The following is a 13,799-nucleotide window of genomic DNA, read 5'->3' as shown; positions in this document are numbered from 1 at the left end:
ACACCCACCCGAATCTTCGGAGGGTCTGAATGGGAATAACCCATCCACTAGGTCGGAGACAGAAGCTGCTCTCAGAAGAAAGTCGTCCAAATAGCCAATGAGGCAAAGCCTCGCTGTCTCAACAAAGTTAGGATAAGTGCGAGCTCCTAGCTGAAAACCCATGGTGCCGACGCCAGACCAAAAAGTGTTCAGAACGCGGCCACAGGAAAATGGGCGGCACAATGTAAGCTGCGCCATAGCGCGGCTACGACAAAATGGGCGCCAATGGGAGTTTTCAATGTATTTGAAAAACCTCCCAAAAAAATGGCGCCAGCGCAGACTGAGACTCCAGTGTAGTGGCCACAATAGGCCGCAAGCCAGACCCCAGCATGGTGAACATGGAACGGGTCAGTACTTCGGATCTTCTATCAGTCAGATCCATACAAGCGGGGGTTCCCGCCCGGCGGTGAGGGACTACAAAAGCCCTCAGCGGCTTTTCTCATTCCACATCTCAGAAATTATCAAAGAAAAGCACAGAAGGAAAAAACCTACACAGCAGTCTGATTTGTGTGATCCAAAAAAAGACCGAGCCCTCGGCGGAAACCCAGCTGCACTATGCAGCTTAGGAGAGTCCCTTGCAGGAGTAAAAAGCACACCCATAAATGCTTTATTCTGCTTTTCTTTTTCTTTCACTAGGTACCTGGTCCATGGCTTCATATCAGAGCATTCCCCAGGGGATAATGGGGGAAGGGGGCACTCTTACCGCCCGCAGTCCACCCCCATCCTGGCACAAACTGTGTCCAGGACTAACAATAAAAACTCTGTGGGAATCCCAGGTGCTAACACCTGCTGCCACCACCAGCATGTGGGGAAGGACCCAGATACTGACTCCAGATATTAATAATATTTGCATACCGTGTATTATAATATGCACACCTGTCCATACAAATAGACAAAAGCTCCTAGAGCCCTATTCAGGGCCTCTCACCCACTTGCTGCGCTGACCAGGGGTAACCAGGGTACTCCCTCAGGAGGAGACTGCCCAGCGCTGCCTGTGAGAGGAAAAGAACCGTGAGGTAACTTCTGCAGGGACCTGTGTTTAAACAGGAAACGCCTCCTAGGGCTTTTTTATTTAAGGATAAGACACAGATACAGCATAAAAAGGAAAACTGTTACAGGTGTCACCAATTAGTCAGCGTCTGCTGAAGTATAATCATAAACACCTGTGCTCATCACAGGGCTTCTTCCTCACAGGAAAGCCCAATACAAAAAAAGAAAAAAAAAAAAAACACAGGCCAGATAACAGTCCCCTCAGGAAGGCCCCTTCCCCCCGACAGCGGCAATGTTAGCAATGCAGCAAGGGAAAGGGGAAGGGAGGAGAAGGGACCCCCGAACCCCAGCTGTACCAACCCACCGAAGCAGGAGGGACTGTACTTACCCGTCCAAGCGAGGACTCGCTGACGCATTCCTGACAGAACTACAACCGAAATGGAGGTAGCTATCGGCCCGGTCCACTGTGAGTGAGACAATACCACTGCCCAGTCATATGTCGACCTTGGAGCAAAGCTCACCGCCCCACCCAGGAGTCATGGGGTATGGCGTGGCAGACCAAGCCTCTTTGCAAAGGTGTGCCCAGGCTTGCTGGTCGGACTGAGTAGACTACAAGGATCTATATTATCCAGCCTGTCTCTCAGTCGACAGTTGAAATAAGATTCCTCAAGAAAAAGTAAAATAAAAATAAAATTTCTCCTCAGGGCGCTGGGCCCAAAGGGAGCCATACATCCTTCTCCTTGCTAGGCAGAACAAAACTGAGGCTGCAGTGAGGAGGGTTATGTCTGGAGGGACCGCCCCCTGAGCGGGGCTGTTCAACTCTGTTAATGTAACATGTATTTAACTATTTAACATGTTTCTGCCTAGTCCTCCTGTAAACAGGGAACATAACCCACTTGTCAAGATTTAAGGAGCTGTGTCCGTCCATGGACGATAAGAGAAATACATTTTAGTTAAAACTACTCAACACTGAATTTGTTTTTCCATAATTTCCTTTTTTGGGGGGTAAAAAAGGCTATTCATCAGGTCTTCAAAATGTCCTAGAAATGTTGCATCTCTACGAAGCAGGCCCCCCTACAATCAGCACAAATAACAGCTCAAGTGTGTTTCTTTAGTGCCAAGTTTGTGCCGTTTAAATTTCCTTTCCATCTTTTATCGTTTTTTCGTTAATGATTTATTAAAGGTTATCAAAAGGTTACTCAGGTTACTACAACACCCAAATGACACAAAACTAGTCTTGTTGCTTAGTTTGAGCTGTGTGAAGTTGGCACCCCATATACCATTTGTTTGTGCCGCATAAATGAGCATTTGTGCTCATGGTTTCTGAAATATTAAATATTCAATTAAAGCGGACCTCCACCCTAAAGTTGAACTTACGCTCATCGGAAACACCCCCCCTTCCATTGTCACATTTGACACCTTTCAGGGGGGAGGGGGTTGCAGATACCTGTCTAAAGACAGGTATTTGCACCCACTTCTGGCCACACAGTCTGCGGGCAGGACGTCAGATCCCGCCCCCCGTTGTGTTCTGGGAAACACATGGCTCCCAGAACACAGTGGGGACCAGTGAGCGCCATGCACACAACTCGCACATGGCGGTGGGGGCAGCAGAGTGACGAGCGATCGCTCGTCCTCTGCTGCTGGACGGCGCTGAACTCCAGGACAGCTAAGAGTCTTATTAAAAGTCAGCAGCTGCAGTATTTGTAGCTGCTGGCTTTTAAAAAAAAAAATTCGGCGGAGATCCGCTTTAAATGTAAGCCCTGCCCATTTTGCACCCCATGTTGCTGAATTTCAAAAAATAACACGCCATTAGTTTTTTTCGCAGGTTTTTGCCGCAAAAATAAACGTTTGTGCCACTTTGGTTGCGGAGATATTGTGAGCTATAGTTGCTGAAACCCCACCCCCACTTTGCACCCCATGTTGAATTTTAAAAACCCAAACACACCGTTTGTTTGTGCCGCTTTGGTTTACAAGATATTATGCATTATAGTTGCAAAAACCTAGCGTCCAGAAGATCTCACGGTGCAAGTAGCAACTTGGATCCCCTGCGGGTGCTGGATGAGATGGCGGACGTGAACAAGCAGCATTTCCAGCTCAAGGCAGAGATTGGGTCCAGAGGAGCGGAGTGGCTGCAGGAGCAGCTGTCATCTGTCCTGTGAGATCGAGGGTCAGGGACAGGGGGCAGGAATCCGTACGAGCACGGAGGTCTCTGCCCCCTTAGCGCTACTCTCCGGACTCCTACCCCAGAGCTCGGTGCCACAATCGGGAGTCCCATGCGGGTCCCTTCATTACCACCCGCAAAGCGACCAGCTGCACCGTGGGTGGTGCTCCTGGAAGGATTCCCCTTCATCGTCAGAGCTCTGGGCTTCCGGGGGTGTCCGTTTCTCCCCGGCCCGCATCACTGACTGACCGACCCTTTGGGAAGGAAAGGTGGTGAATACAAAACATATTGGGCCGCTCCTTAGGCACGACCCCCAGGGGCGAGATCACCAAATCCTCTAAAGGCTGCGAGGGGAAAGGGCCACCCATGCGGCCCAACGCAACTTCCTTCTGCAATTTCTCAGAAACCACTGTAGGATGTCACAAGGCCGAACGCATGTTCTGGGACACTGGTGGAACAGAGGCCAGGGAACAAGGTATGCGAAAGCCTTCGTGGGAAACCCACCACCACCAACAACCGAGCAGCCTCCTGATCCAGATATATATTGAGGAAAGGCTGCATCCTTTTCCACCCTCACCGGCATCATCCCTTTTGTTAACAGACTCGCCAGCACGACCCTTCCCCTGCTTGAAGCAGCGGGACAAGGGATGAAAACCTCCGCAGCCGGAGGAGGGGGGCCTCTTCTTTGCAGCCGGTTGTCTGGGGTTAGATGTGCCACTGCCCCCCCCCCCCCCCCCCGGAAAAAACTGATTAGGAGCCCGCGCCGAGGTCATAAGTCGCATCCACAAACTAATGTCCTTGTGGTCCCACCACAAGGATGGGCGGATAGATCTCTGGAACTGCTCGTCGTACCTCAACCATGCAGATTCCCTGTAGGCCTAACCGGTGGCATCAAGATAACAGAAGAGCGCCGGAAAGTGTTCCGGATTCTTCTCCATAACTACACTTGCCATAATGGTAAAAGCCTGCAGCCAATTAGAGAAAGTCCATGAGATAAGCCGGGGGATCAACCCTGGACACCGAAGCCAGCCTCGTCGCCTCTGACCCACGCCAACGAGGCCATGTCTTGGGCACTTGTTTATGGTTCAAATGGCTGGACCAGCTCCCTCAAACCCAAAAGGAACCCCTGCAACCCCTCATCTGACCTAGATGTGGCACACACAGGTTAGAAGTAGTAGACTTACTGGTTAAAAGAATATCAATGCACGTGAACTGTTGTTCAAAGTGATAGAAACAGCGCTAGGAACAGGTGATAGCCTGTTCGAGGTAAAACCCTGAATGAGTGATGGAGTGGAGGTGATCTTTTAAATGGTATTTATGCACCTAAAAGTAGAAACCATTTCAAGTGTAGATAAATCAAAATAGAATAAAAATTGCACCAAAGAATGTGGTTAAATCACCCAAATGAAAAGGGTATCAGCTTACCACTGCAAATCAATAAGTGATTTGCATACAAACCATCAAGTCATACAGATGCTGCACGGGCAGGATGACTCAAATGGAGGTACCTTTTAAAGTAAAAGAACACACAGATCATAGTGCAAAAAAACCTTAACAATGGCTCCAATTAAGTGTGGAATAGCTCCAATAGTTAATGCCTGTACAGTAAAATAAATAAACCGTGCACAAAATAGAAGTGATTTCACCGGTCTGCTCGTATCCACAGGGATCCGCGTGTGCTGCGGGTGCGATGTGATGATTTCCTCGCTGTGGTTTGTTGTTGGAGCGCGGTGGAACGCACTATAGATTTCCTTGTAGCGTCCGTCTGTAGCCACGCCCTGACGCGTTTCGTCACTTCCGACTTCGACTGAGGGCGTGGCTACATGACGCTGTCATTGTCTCTTTGTACCGCAGCATCCACAGCTATTGGTTGTGTCCCTTTCCGCCCATCGGATATGATTGGTGCTGTTCAATCCGGACATTAAGATGGACATCAGCCGGGATGCATACTTGGTTTTAAAAGAGGAAAAAAATGACGAAAATCTAAAACTGCAATTTTTAATAATAATCAGGTCCGAAAAGACCAAAAATGAATCGAATCACCTAATACTCGTTCTGTAACAGACTGTATGCCATTGGTAAATGGCACAACCGAGTTGAGGTGTATTCTCAAAAATTATATATATATATATATATATATATATATATATATATATATATATATATATATATATATATATATATATATATATATATATATATATATATATATAAGGGATAGATGGAATAAAGAAAAATGATTTATACTAGTGACAAGCAAAATTCAAATGGGAATAAAGTTTAAATAATGCTTCATGCATTACGATACAGCCTATTAATTTACAAGAGTGGGAGTGTCTGCACATTTTCTTTCTCGCTGGGATATAGTCAATCACGCATGGGATGGGAGTGTCCACCAGATTGCCATTGCTATAATTGTGAATGAACAGTAAAGTAGTGCCTCCTAAAATATGTAAAGTTAATTTGTATTCATTATTATTTCTTTTTTGTGTATTGTTAATCTCTGATAGGTGCATTTTTTATCAGTGTATAAAGTGTAAAATATATATAAAGAACGTAGGGGACATATAATGCACCTTAAACATGTTGTCTGTGCAATAAACAGGGTAGTGCACGGCACGTTACAATCGTTCCTATATCATGGTGGTGGACAGCAAAGATGCACATGAGATGTGCGTTTCTTTGTTAGACTCAAATAGCGCGTTTAGAGGGCATATTTATGAGAGATATTGCTAGGTGAACGATTGTAACGTGCCGTGCACTACCCTGTTTATTGCACAGACAACATGTTTAATTAAGGTGCATTAGAGATTAACAATACACAAAAAAGAAATAATGAATAAAAATTAACTTTACATATTTTAGGAGGCACTACTTTGCTGTTCATTCACAATTATAGCAATGGCAATCTGGTGGACACTCCCATCCCATGCGTGATTGACTATATCCCAGCGAGAAAGAAAATGTGCAGACACTACCACTCTTGTAAATTAATAGGCTGTATCGTAATGCATGAAGCATTATTTAAACTTTATTCCCATCTGAATTTTGCTTGTCACTAGTATAAATCATTTTTCTTTATTCCATCTATCCCATATATATATATATATATATATATATATATATATATATATATATATATATATATATATATATATATATATATATATATATATATATATATACACACACAATTTTTGAGAATACACCTCAACTCGGTTGTGCCATTTACCAATGGCATACAGTCTGTTACAGAACGAGTATTAGGTGATTCGTTTCATTTTTGGTCTTTTCGGACCTGATTATTATTAAAAATTGCAGTTTTAGATTTTCGTAATTTTTTTCCTCTTTTAAAACCAAGTATGCATCCCGGCTGATGTCCATCTTAATGTCCGGATTGAACAGCACCAATCATATCCGATGGGCGGAAAGGGACACAACCAATAGCTGTGGATGCTGCGGTACAAAGAGACAATGACAGCGTCATGTAGCCACGCCCTCAGTCGAAGTCGGAAGTGACGAAACGCGTCAGGGCGTGGCTACAGACGGACGCTACAAGGAAATCTATAGTGCGTTCCACCGCGCTCCAACAACAAACCACAGCGAGGAAATCATCACATCGCACCCGCAGCACACGCGGATCCCTGTGGATACGAGCAGACCGGTGAAATCACTTCTATTTTGTGCACGGTTTATTTATTTTACTGTACGGGCATTAACTAGTGGAGCTATTCCACACTTAATTGGAGCCATTGTTAAGGTTTTTTTGCACTATGATCTGTGTGTTCTTTTACTTTACATGTACCTCCATTTGAGCCATCCTGCCCGTGCAGCATCTGTATGACTTGATGGTTTGTATGCAAATCACTTGTTGATTTGCAGTGGTAAGCTGATACCCTTTTCATTTGGGTGATTTAACCACATTCTTTGGTGCAATTTTTATTCTATTTTGATTTATCTACACTTGAAATGGTTTCTACTTTTAGGTGCATAAATACCATTTAAAAGATCACCTCCACTCCATCACTCATTCAGGGTTTTACCTCGAACAGGCTATCACCTGTTCCTAGCGCTGTTTCTATCACTTTGAACAACAGTTCACGTGCATTGATATTCTTTTATCATTTTTATTTATTTATTTATAGATGGATCTCCATTTATTTATTTATTTATTTATTTATTTTAAAATAGCCGCTGCATAGAACACCACCCACTTTATAGGTGTTGGTTCTATTGTTTCTATATTTAGAATTAATACACCACCAATACACTACCACTTTGGTTGAGGTCTTTGTTTGCTACCTGGCGCCGGAAGTGCAGCAGTAGGCCTTTTTCACTGCACCTTCTTTTCCAGACTTACCTGGTTGCCTAGGAAGGATCCCACCAGCCACAGGTCCCGACTCCATTAATACAGGGCGTCCATGTGACGGCAGCACCCCAAGCGTAGTGGCCCTGGATGCAGAGGATCCGTGCGGCTGCCTGCCATGCCTCCTTGCTTTGGCTCCACACACTGATTTCTGGGTTACCTTAGCGGAGCACCCAGGGCGCTCGCCGCTGGCCTCACACCGCCACTTCTATGACATCACCTGGTGCTGGTTGGTCTCGGGAGAGTTTCTGGCCATGGTGGTAAAGGGCCTGGCGGCCGTAGCAGCACGATTCTCCGCTGACTCATCACCGGGGGAGGAGTCCACCTGTTCCTGATGCCGGGTGGGCCGGGGAGAGACACAGACACCCCCGCCCTCCGATGAAAGAAATCTCCAACAATCTTCGCAGGTGGACCTGAAGGGGCCCATACGGGACTCCTGATGTTGCACCGAGCTCTGGGGAAGGAATCCGGAGAGAAGCGCTCCAGGGACCGAGACCTCTGAGCACATAGACTCCTGCCCCCCTGTCCCTGACACGGAGGCTCAATCTCGCAGGACAAATGAGAGCTGCTCCTGCAGCTACGCCGCTCCTCTGGACACAGCCTCCGCCCTGAGCTGGGAAAGCAGCCTGTCCACGTTTAAAAAAAAAACACTGTTACAACTTAAAAACCATAACAGCACAAATGTAGCTTTAACCAATGAGATGAATTTCATGTCATTTGGGTGTTGTATGGGGGCTGAGTGACCTTTAATCAATAACACAAAAACGATAAAAGATAGAACGGAAATTTTAGCAGCACAAAAGTAGCACTAACCAATGAGACCAGTTTGGTGTCATTTGGGTGTTGTAGGGGGCTGAGTGACCTTTGGTGACCTTTAATAAATTAACCACTTGCTGACCGCTACCAGTAGATATATGTCGGCGGAATTGCTGGTGTGCGTAAAGCAATGTATGGGTACATTGCTTTGAAATTTCCCACCGTGCGGGCACGTGCCCGCCGCAAGCTCCGTGACCTGCCTGCCGGTGTCCCGCAATCGCGTCACGGAGCTGCAGAACAGGGGGATGCCTGTGTAAACAAGGCATCTCCCTGTTCTGCCTTGTGACAGGACACTGATCTTCTGCTCCGTCATTGGGAGCAGTGTTTAGTGTTGTGTCACATGTAGCCCAGCCCCCACACAGAATCACTTCCTAGGACACACTTAAAGGGGTTGTAAACCTTAATGTTTTTTCACCTTCATGCATCCTATGCTCATGAAGATGAAAAAACATCCGCTACCTAATGGCCCCCCTGTTTACTTACCTGAGCCCTCGAAAGTCCCACGTTGAGAACCTGCTTGCTTCTCGGCTGTTCATTGGACAGATTGATAGCAGCTCGAGCCAATGGCTGAGCTGCGGTCAATCAACTCCAATGAAGCGAGGGCCGGGGCCTGTAGTCGGAGGCTATGGACGCACCCCTTCCTCACCCTCTAGTGGTTAACCCCTTCCCTGAGCATTTTTATAGCACTGATCACTGTATCAATGACAATGGTCTCAAAATAGCGTCAAAAGTGTCTGATGTCCATGTCGCAGTCACAATAAAAATTGCAGATCGCCGCCATAACTAGTAAAAAAAAAATTATGAAAATGCCATAAAAACTATCCCATATTATGTAGATGTGATAATTTTTGCGCAAACCAATCAATATACGCTTACTGCGATTTGTTTTTACCAAAAATATGTAGAAGAATACATATCTGTCTAAATTAAGTAAAAATCATTTTTGATATTTTTGGGGGATATTTATTATAGCATAAAGTAAAAAATATTGCTTTTAAAAAAGTAAATAAAAAAAATTGCTCTTTTTTGTTTATAGCTCAAAAAATAAAACAGAGGTGGTCAAATAGCACCAAAAGAAAGCTGTATTCGTGGGGAAAAAAAGGATGTAAATTGTGTCTGGGAGCCACGTCGCAATTGTGAGTTAAAGCGACTCAGTGCCGAATCGCAAAAAATGGCCCGGTCACTGGGCAGCCAAATCCTCCGGGGCTAAAGTGGTTAACGCAAAAATTATAAAAGATAGAACTGAAGTTTAAACACAAACATATCTCTAACCAAGACAAGGTTTGTGCCATTTGGGCGTTGTAGGGGGGGCTAGGTGATGTCAGTCTGGAAAAAACTTTTGCGAATAACTTAAAAACCATAACGGAAATAATAAAAATGTTAGCAGCACAAACCAGCAAGACCAGTTTCGTGTCATTTGGGTGTTGTAGGGGGGCAGAGTGATTTTTGGTAACCTTTAATAAATCATTAACGATGCAAAAAACAAAATATACAATGGAAATTTAAACAGCACAAAACGTAGTACTAACCAACGAGCCATTTGGCTGTTGTAGGGGGGGCTAGGTGATGTCAGTCTGGAAAAAAACATTTCCAATATCTTAAAAATAAAAGCAGAACAAATGTAAATTTTTACGGCACAAATGTAGCACTAAAGAAACACACTTTATTTGTGCCGATTGTAGGGGGGCCAGCTTCGCTAAGCTCTAAGACTGTAGTCCCATTGGAGAGGCTGCCCTCTCTGTGTCCCATTGGAGAGGCTGCCCTCCCTTTCTCACAGTGGTCCTGGTGACCACTGTGAGAAACAGAAAGTAATGGAAAGTCCAAAATTGTAAAGATATCACCAGGACAGGGGGTGAGGGTAAATCTTCCAAGTAGGACATTTTGTCACAAATGCATGTGAAATTCCCTCTCAATTCAGAGAGCAACATTTAGTGGCACAGACAGAAGTATTTTGTTTCTTTGCAGGTAAGAGACTGCGACAAAATGCACTGAGTAGTGTAAACCTAAAACTCATCAGAAGTGGTTGTCCAATGGGGTAAAAACAAAAAATAAGTAATGCTGAAAGCGGAAGATGACGACTACATTATAAGCGGCTGTCCAATGGGTGACTTGGAACCCGGGGGATAAGACAGAGAACATGGTGTGCAGGCAAGTAAATGAACAACATAAGTAAAGGCAGATGAGAGTTGAAAGGGAACCCATACTCTTATAGGGGTTGTAAAGGAACCCCCCCCCCCCCCCCCTAAATGGCTTCCTTTACCTTAGTGCAGTCCTCCTTCACTTGCCTCATCCTTCGATTTTGCTTTTAAATGTCTTTATTTCTTCTGAGAAATGCTCACTTGCTGTTCAGAGGACACACTCTACTTTGCAGATAGAGAAAGGAGCTGTGTGTTAGTGGGCGTCCTGACACTCCTGCTCGCCCCCTCCCCCTTCAAGAGGCCTTCTCCACACCAGGAAGAAAACCTTGCATTACGGTGTTTAGTAACAGACAGAAGAACAGGAAGTGAGCATTTCTCAGAAGAAATAAGGACATTTAAAAGCAAAAATCGAAGGATGAGGTAAGTGGAGGACTGCACTAAGGTAAAGGGAGCTATTTAGGGGGGAAAAAAATGTTTTCCTTTACAATTCCTTTAATTACTAATATTTCATAGACTCAAACGCAGTTATAAGAACACAAGTATTTCTGCAATAGCAGTCCTATAATGTTGACAACTACATACCAACCAAATGGTTAGATGTGAGCTGCTCACCAGATAAAAACGAAATACTATAAATTGGCGTGACCGATTCTTACCACTATCAGTTGAACCTTCCTTCTTGGAACGCATTTTCCTTTTTCGCCCACGTTTGCCTTTCTTGTGCATTGCCTCCCCATCTCCTCCATTTTCACCTTCAGTACCATCAGGACCAGTGCAATTATCTGAATGTCTCGACATTGTATTCTATAGAAAAAAAATGTACATTGCAACTTATTTAAATTAGCTTTAATTACAAGAACACAGGAAAATATTCAATATGCGAATACAAAATACAATGAAAGCAAGTATAAAACCTCACCTAACTTCAAACTTAAAAGGATATATGAAGAACAAGTGTGGAATGAAGTTTTATATTTATTTGAGGGATACCTCGATTTAAAGCATTCCTAACCCCACTTCTCCAAAGAAATAAAATATATATTGCGCAGCTCAGCAGTCCCTAAAGAGGTTAAAAAAAAAAAAAAAAAAGGTGTTCCCTTATAGTAGGTTAAAGCGGAGTTCCCCCTCCGGTGACACAATTGGCACCTTTCGGGGCAGGGGGGACAGGATATCCATCGGACAGGTATCTTTTCCCTCTTCTGGGAGCCTCAGCCACAGGTATTGAGATAACAGCTGGGGCTCCCTCCTCCTTCCCCTGTCGCCGGGCCAGTAGGAGAGAGGAACGGGCCTCGCGCATGCGCAGTATGTGTAGCTGCTGGTTTTAATTTTTTTTTAGGGGGCAGACCTCCGCTTTAAACAGCACAGTGTTTGTGCAGTCTAATCTGCCCCTATCTATGCTGTAAAATACCTGGTTGATCCTGCCTATTCCTGGGTTCCCTTCGATCCACGATACTGTGGTCAGGTTGAGTGCTTCCGTCATCCCGCTGCTCTCCTCTCTCTGCCACCCCCCCCCCAGCTCCTGCCACCAACTGCAGCTGGCAGTAAAGTAAAAAGATTAATGGCAGCCCATCTGTTCTATCAAGCCATACTACACTGTGCATACAATTATGCCTCGCCTCCTTGGATCTAAGGGCTACAGTGGGAGGGGCTGAGCAGACAACAGAGCAGTCACATGACCTCCCAGCTGATGTCAGAGGAGGGACCTCGGCCCTTCTGCTCTAGCCCTTAGATCGTGGGAGGAGAGCGAAACTAAGAGCCCAATCTTCACCCATCATGGTGGATTCCCGTCACTTGAGGACATTCAAGGACTGGGTACCCTTTTCATGTTTAGGGTCCAATCCCTTGGGTCTGTACAGCGCCCGTCAAGAATGCCTTAGCACTGTAGTGTCCAGGATTCCACTTTGCAGGGTCCAGTGCCCGGAGGCCACATTACGGGCAAAACCTTGCAGGATCTTGAGCTTTCTTTGTGAGGCTCGGGTATCATTTATCCAAGCTGTAAAGCCTGTGTCAAATGGATGAAATCAGTCAATCCCGTGATTCATTTTAAGAACCGTTTGTGGGACTATAGCACTGGAGCTCAGCTAACTCAAACAAACGTGCCATCCACCTTGTAGACACTGGTAAAAAACTGAAGTAACTTCCTGTATGGGAGGGGTTATATATGGGATCACTTCATGTCTAAAGCCCTTGGTCTACCAGTGTCCATTCACCGGATGGAGTATAACCCAGCAGGTAATGAATATTAGCCTGACTGTGTCCCATGGTGTATGAAAAAGAAAGGTAGTTTAGAGCAAAGAAGTTTGGAGAGTTTTTTTCCCCCCCTTGACAATCATTTTAAACTTCCTCAGCTAATGGGACACAAAGGTCTGAACATTGCCACAACGCAGAGCCCAGTGATATAATTAACACACCAGGCTAGACCAACACACATCAGCAGGGCATGGGTACAGTCTACAAAAGAAAAAATAATTTTGATTACCTGTAAATTCAATATCTTGGAGTACAGTGCAGGACACAGGCAAAATATTAATAGACCCTGGGTTATAGGCCCTTATCCTCAGGTGACACTGGTAACGCTTTAGGACCAGCCCCTATAACTCTACTCCACTTTATGAATCCCCAGTTTTGTAGAAAACAACACACAGGATGTCTACATCCAGAGAACACAATTTCTAACATAGTAGATCGAAGATGTATGGGTGAAGGGTCTATTCCTTTTGACCCAGGTGGCTGCAGCGGAGGCAGTCTTCTTTCTAGTTGTCCACTCCTGGGATGTGAATCGCTTGACAGTGAAACTATTTTTAAGTCAGCAGCTACAAAAACTATAGCTACTGACTTTTAACCACTTCCCACCCAAGGGAGTCTTATGGCGTCCTGGACTTTGAGTGGAGATATCTGAATACCTGCCGTTGGCATCATTCAGATATCTTTTTTTCTGCCAGCGATTCCCTGCAAAGTAAAAACAATCATAGCGGCTTTTTAGCCTGTGTGATTAGTGAGCCAAGAGAATGATACGACCAGCAGAGGCAGTTTACCATAAAGCTGACCGAGGACCAGATTGTCCCCAGCCCTTTCTTTGACCTTCGGAGTCCAGGCGCGACGTTATGACGTCACTTCCGAACTCGACAGTTGTAAACGCAGCCGTGCTTTTAGCCGGAAAGGTTGAGGTTTTTTTTATATTTTATCTCAGGCTTTCCATCCTAGGAGGAGAGATGTGTTTTTTTTAGACCCACAAGTCTCTATAAAGAGGACCTGTCCTTGACATAGGAATAAAGGTGATAACAAAAAA

General features: G+C 45.1%; 1 protein-coding gene across 3 annotated transcripts in view; it reads right to left on the bottom strand.

Annotated features, from left to right (window-relative positions):
• Positions 1–13,799, bottom strand: part of CTCF (CCCTC-binding factor) — a 260,150-nt gene that overhangs the window by 27,566 nt on the left and 218,785 nt on the right. For all 3 annotated transcript variants that reach the window (XM_040328784.1, XM_040328783.1, XM_040328782.1), the window contains exon 9: positions 11,167–11,314. In XM_040328784.1, coding sequence (XP_040184718.1) covers positions 11,167–11,314 — 148 coding nt within the window. The remainder of the gene's footprint in view (positions 1–11,166; positions 11,315–13,799) is intronic.

Source organism: Rana temporaria, chromosome 11 (assembly GCF_905171775.1).
Source record: "Rana temporaria chromosome 11, aRanTem1.1, whole genome shotgun sequence".
NCBI classification, from domain to species: Eukaryota; Metazoa; Chordata; class Amphibia; order Anura; family Ranidae; genus Rana; species Rana temporaria.
This window is presented reverse-complemented; position numbering and strand designations above follow the sequence as displayed.